The sequence below is a fragment of the Triticum aestivum genome, chromosome 7A, assembly GCF_018294505.1.
Source record: "Triticum aestivum cultivar Chinese Spring chromosome 7A, IWGSC CS RefSeq v2.1, whole genome shotgun sequence".
Taxonomy (NCBI): Eukaryota; Viridiplantae; Streptophyta; class Magnoliopsida; order Poales; family Poaceae; genus Triticum; species Triticum aestivum.
Genome location: NC_057812.1, coordinates 109,527,928 through 109,530,793, shown reverse-complemented (window position 1 = coordinate 109,530,793; position 2,866 = coordinate 109,527,928). Strand labels below are relative to the sequence as shown.

The window sequence follows — 2,866 nt, the reverse complement described above, 5'->3', positions numbered from 1 at the left end:
AGTAAAAAGCTGAGCGACCCGCATCATCCGCTCAGTGGAAGCCAATTGCCAACGCTTGCCGCTGCGCTAGATTGCTACTACGACCTGTAGGTTGGTGTATATTCAAAGGACATTTACGTATCTTAATTTTGTCTAGTTACCTTTCTCTAAATTGTATGGCTAGGATTTTTAAAATTAAAGCTATTATAATTATTTAATTTTGCCTCATTCTTGTTCTCTAAATTGTAGGGCTTATGTTCAAGGGCATTACAACTAAGAAACAAGTTGCTTTAATTTTTCACTTTTCTTGATTGATTCACTTCTAGTTGGATCATTCTTGTCCACAAACAATGATAGTAAGACCCATTGTCCGTTAAGTTTAACTTCATAAACGTATAGTTTAATCAATATGTTCTATTTTGTTGTTTCTAATTTTGCATCTACAAACATAAATAACATAACTCGTTGCACACTTGTGCTAATATAACAACAGACACATTTTAGAGGAATTTATGAAGATGATTCTTAGAAATACGAAGACCCCAATTAATGTTGGCCCATTATATTGACCAAGTGATAATCCACCAACTAGTCATTTATGCTTGTTCATTTTGGTAAGCAATTTTACTGCTCGGCTTTTTATATTATTCTAGCGTGTTAATTCTATGCATATAGGTATCCATCTGTATATGGTGTATATGTGGGCAACGGGTCACTTTTCTTCTGGGTTCGCCCCTAAAGCCAAGCAACAACAACAGAAGCACACACTTTCCATGAACATGAGACAAGCAGAGCATGAGGAATGCATATGCATACATTAACAAGAATGAGAACAAAATCAAAGGTGTTCAATTTGGCATGACATGGCTTGGGAGGTTCGAGAAACCTAGCACTTGTCACCACCTAGGCATGGCCCCATAGCAAGATAAACAACACACAGTTGTAAAGGCAAGGGAGCTATCTATCTATATCTATCTATCTATCTAAACATCCATCCATCCACTTTCAGTAGGGACAAATTAAACAAAGCACATAAAACGTCAAGGCTTCTCTAGTAAGTGACTTGCTAGCACAAGCATTCACTCTATTTAAGCATCTCCTCTCATATCCCTAGATATCATTGAATTCCTTTTGTAGTTACACAAATCTCCATCGTTTCCCCCAATACTTGCGCCACCCTAGAACCAATTTCCCAGAGAGCCTCCGCCATGGCCGACCACCTTCAAGTTCAGCGGCAACAACTAAAGTTCCCTCAGGGGTTCAGGTTTCACCCGACGGATGTGGAGATCATCACCTCCTACCTAGTCCCTAAGGTGTTGAACAAAGCATTCGACCCCATAGCGGTCGGGGAGGTGGACCTGAACAAATGCGAGCCATGGGAACTCCCCGAGAAGGCGAAAATGGGGGAGAAGGAGTGGTACTTCTTCTCCCAAAAGGACCGCAAGTACCCCACCGGTATACGGACCAACCGAGCCACGACCGCCGGCTACTGGAAGGCCACTGGAAAGGACAAGGAGATCTTCCACCACGCGACCACAAGTCTCATCGGCATGAAGAAGACGTTGGTCTTCTACAAGGGTAGGGCGCCTAGGGGGGAGAAGACCAACTGGGTCATGCACGAGTATAGGCTCGAGAGTGGAAAACAAGGAACACCTAGTCTACCCATCGACATCACCACCGCCACGGCCATTAATGCATCTTCCAAGGTATTTAAACACACGCTAGTAGTACTCATGATTCATGAACACGTCCGTACGTACTAGCTAGCTACTATACATAGTTGATTTGCACTGATTTAGTTTATGTATGTTGGTAGGAGGAGTATGTGGTTTGCAGGATATTCCATAAGAGCACTGGACTCAAGAAGGTAGTGATGTCGTCGTACGCTATTCCCATGCCAATGTCCATGGGAGGAGAGGAGCAACATGGCTTCCTTGAATCCGGTACATTGCCTCCTTTCATGGGCTATGGTGCATCATCATCGCTGGTGCCCCCATCGTCCCTACCTGCATCTTCTTCGTACCAGCTGCATGACACTGGGGCCAGATCGTCAATGATGGGTACTGCGGTGCTCCTGATGATGAACGACCGCTACTTCGGGAACCACCACTACCAGAATATGGCTACCCCACCACGACCGTTGGTGTCGTTCTACCACCATGACCACCAACAGCAGCAGCAACAACAACAACACATGATTCAAATGCCGATGCAGATGCAGATAGGTGCAGATGAGGGCCTCATGATCGGGGTCGAGCCTGGGAGCGGGCCATCATCCATAGTGTCGCAGGAGGATACTTTGGCCAGGTTGAGCAGCAACGACGTTGCAACAACTGCTGAAGAGATCTCATCAGTGAACATGGGTACGGATGGCATGTGGAAGTACTGATAATCAGATGATCCAAGTACTAATATATATACTATCAGAAGATCGATCAGTATATACCGCCACACACACACACACACACACACACATATATATATATATATATATATATATATATATATATATATATTGGTTTGCACCTCATTTTATTTTTGTGTGTGAGAAGAGAGTTTGTATGCATTGCTTGGCTTGACTTTGCCTCTTTTTTGTGCTAGTATTGTGTGTATGTGTACTGGCTTGTATATGCCACCCACCGGTGGTACCTAGCTACATTTGCATGTGTTCCAAACTACCTAGCAGTGTGTACACCATGCATGTATTAAACCTATGTGCAATAAACTATTTTATTTAATTTTGAATATTTGACTAAATGTATTATTGTGAATTACATATGTGTATTTTATTTGGAAACAAATTTTGGTCATGCACCAACCTAGTGGGATTTCCATCCACCATATGAACGCTTACTTCCACTTTGGAAAATTAAGAAATGCATTAGAT

General features: G+C 42.8%; 1 protein-coding gene across 1 annotated transcript; it reads left to right on the top strand.

Moving 5' to 3' along the window:
- Nucleotides 1-1,083: 1,083 nt before the first annotated feature.
- On the top strand, nt 1,084-2,724 carry LOC123150585 (NAC domain-containing protein 26). Its single transcript, XM_044570424.1, has 2 exons — nt 1,084-1,685; nt 1,796-2,724. Exons 1-2 carry the CDS (start codon nt 1,188-1,190, stop codon nt 2,366-2,368), a joined length of 1,071 nt encoding a protein of 356 aa, XP_044426359.1. The 5' UTR covers nt 1,084-1,187; the 3' UTR covers nt 2,369-2,724.
- The last annotated feature ends 142 nt before the right edge of the window (nt 2,725-2,866 follow it).

Bases quoted from the DNA above. Each gene is read 5' to 3' on its own strand.
- LOC123150585 (XM_044570424.1), top strand. From the start codon at position 1,188: ATGGCCGACCACCTTCAAGTTCAGCGGCAACAACTAAAGTTCCCTCAG. The intron at 1,686-1,795 runs GTATTTAAACAC...GTATGTTGGTAG, and splicing joins CCATTAATGCATCTTCCAAG to GAGGAGTATGTGGTTTGCAG.